The 1,387-nt window shown below is 64.0% G+C and overlaps 1 protein-coding gene across 1 annotated transcript; it reads left to right on the forward strand.

Annotated features, from left to right (window-relative positions):
• Positions 1–1,100: 1,100 nt before the first annotated feature.
• EMIHUDRAFT_258018 (hypothetical protein) lies at positions 1,101–1,357 on the forward strand (the record flags this gene model as incomplete). The annotated part of the gene is made up of 1 exon (XM_005761527.1): positions 1,101–1,357. A coding segment is annotated over one exon (257 nt), but the record flags the coding sequence as incomplete, so codon positions are not given.
• Between the last annotated feature and the right edge of the window lie 30 nt (positions 1,358–1,387).

A 1,387-nucleotide genomic window follows, 5' to 3' on the forward strand; every position in this document is an offset into this window, starting at 1 on the left:
GGGGGTTGGGGGTGGGTGGTGGTGGTGGTGGTGGGGGTGGGGGGGTGGGTGGGGGGGCAACGGCTCAGAGCGCCGCTGCAGACACTCGAGGGCGGCGCGGCGGCGGTGGCGCGGCGGCGGCGGCGCGGGGCCAGGCGGCGGTCCTCACCAGCTGCTCGTTGAGCTTGGCCGCTCGCTTGAGCTTGGCCTGCAACTGCTTGTTTTGTCGCCGCTCGCCCTCGAGTTCGAGGCGCAGCATCCGAACGGTCTCTGGTGCGATCGGGTCGGCCGACTCGCAGCCCGACTCGGTCTCGCTGACCGGCTCCGAGGAGCCGGGATCGGTCCGGCTGCGGCGTCTGGCGCATCATGAGAGGCCGGGCGGGGTTGCACAACGCAGAGACGCAGACGGCTGCCTGCGAGGCCGCGAGCAGAGGGCGTGAGAGGGAGCTGGCACTTTCGAGGTGTTACATTAGCACAAGGGGAGGAGGGGCGGTGCAATTGGATGAGATCACTTGGACGACCTGTCGCAGCCTGAGGGGGCCGTCGAGTCGGCGAATTCGTGGGTTCTTTTTCTCGGCGGGGTGTGTTCTCGAGGACGCCGTCGCCACGGCGTGCGATCTAGAATCAGCATACAATGAACTGACATCTCCCATGAGTGCGAGTTAGGGCTAGTAGTAGGCCGCTAGCCTGCGAGGAGGGCGTCCATACACACCTCACTAGACCCCACACACGGTCTCGTCCGTGCCTCGCCGGCCGGCGAGATTGTTAGCGGAGCGGTCTGCTCTAGCCTAGCACGTTACTTCCTGTCGTCTGTTGTTTGTTGTGCCCTTGTTTGTTCTCTTGGCACCTTGGAGTGCTGCCTGGGTGGGGGGGGCGACAGGGAGGATGTGGCCTTGAGTTATGTGTACGCCAACTCAGGGTGTGTGGCAGCCCGCTGCCTGTGTGTCTTGTGAGCTTGTTTGTGTCTGTGTGTCGCTCGTGCGTGTCGTCATCATCTGTCTTCCTAGGTGTTGGACACACACCGGGGCTGGTTTGGACACACAGGATACACGTGAATCCACACTCAGTCTGGATACACAGTGGATACACAGTGAGATACACAGCCTCCGGTTTCGAAGACGATGGAGGGGCTGATGATCGTCTTCGAGCGCCTGTGCCTTCGAGACGAGATCATGGCGTCGCTCAACCCGGAGCAGGCGTGGCGCGAGCTCACGACTACAAGCCCCGGGGTCGTCGCGCGTGTGGCGCAGGCCGAGCGTGAGTTTGCCGTCTACCAGCGCCGCGACGGTGTCTTCAGCCGGCCGTCGGTCCTCGAGAACGCGAAGAACATGGAGCCGGCAGCGTGGTGGGGGATGTATGGCAAGCACTTGCCGCTGCTGTCGGCCATTGCACCACGTGTGCTCGCGCA

The sequence above is a fragment of the Emiliania huxleyi genome (genome assembly GCF_000372725.1).
Source record: "Emiliania huxleyi CCMP1516 unplaced genomic scaffold EMIHUscaffold_7039, whole genome shotgun sequence".
Lineage (NCBI taxonomy): Eukaryota > Haptophyta > Isochrysidales > Noelaerhabdaceae > Emiliania > Emiliania huxleyi.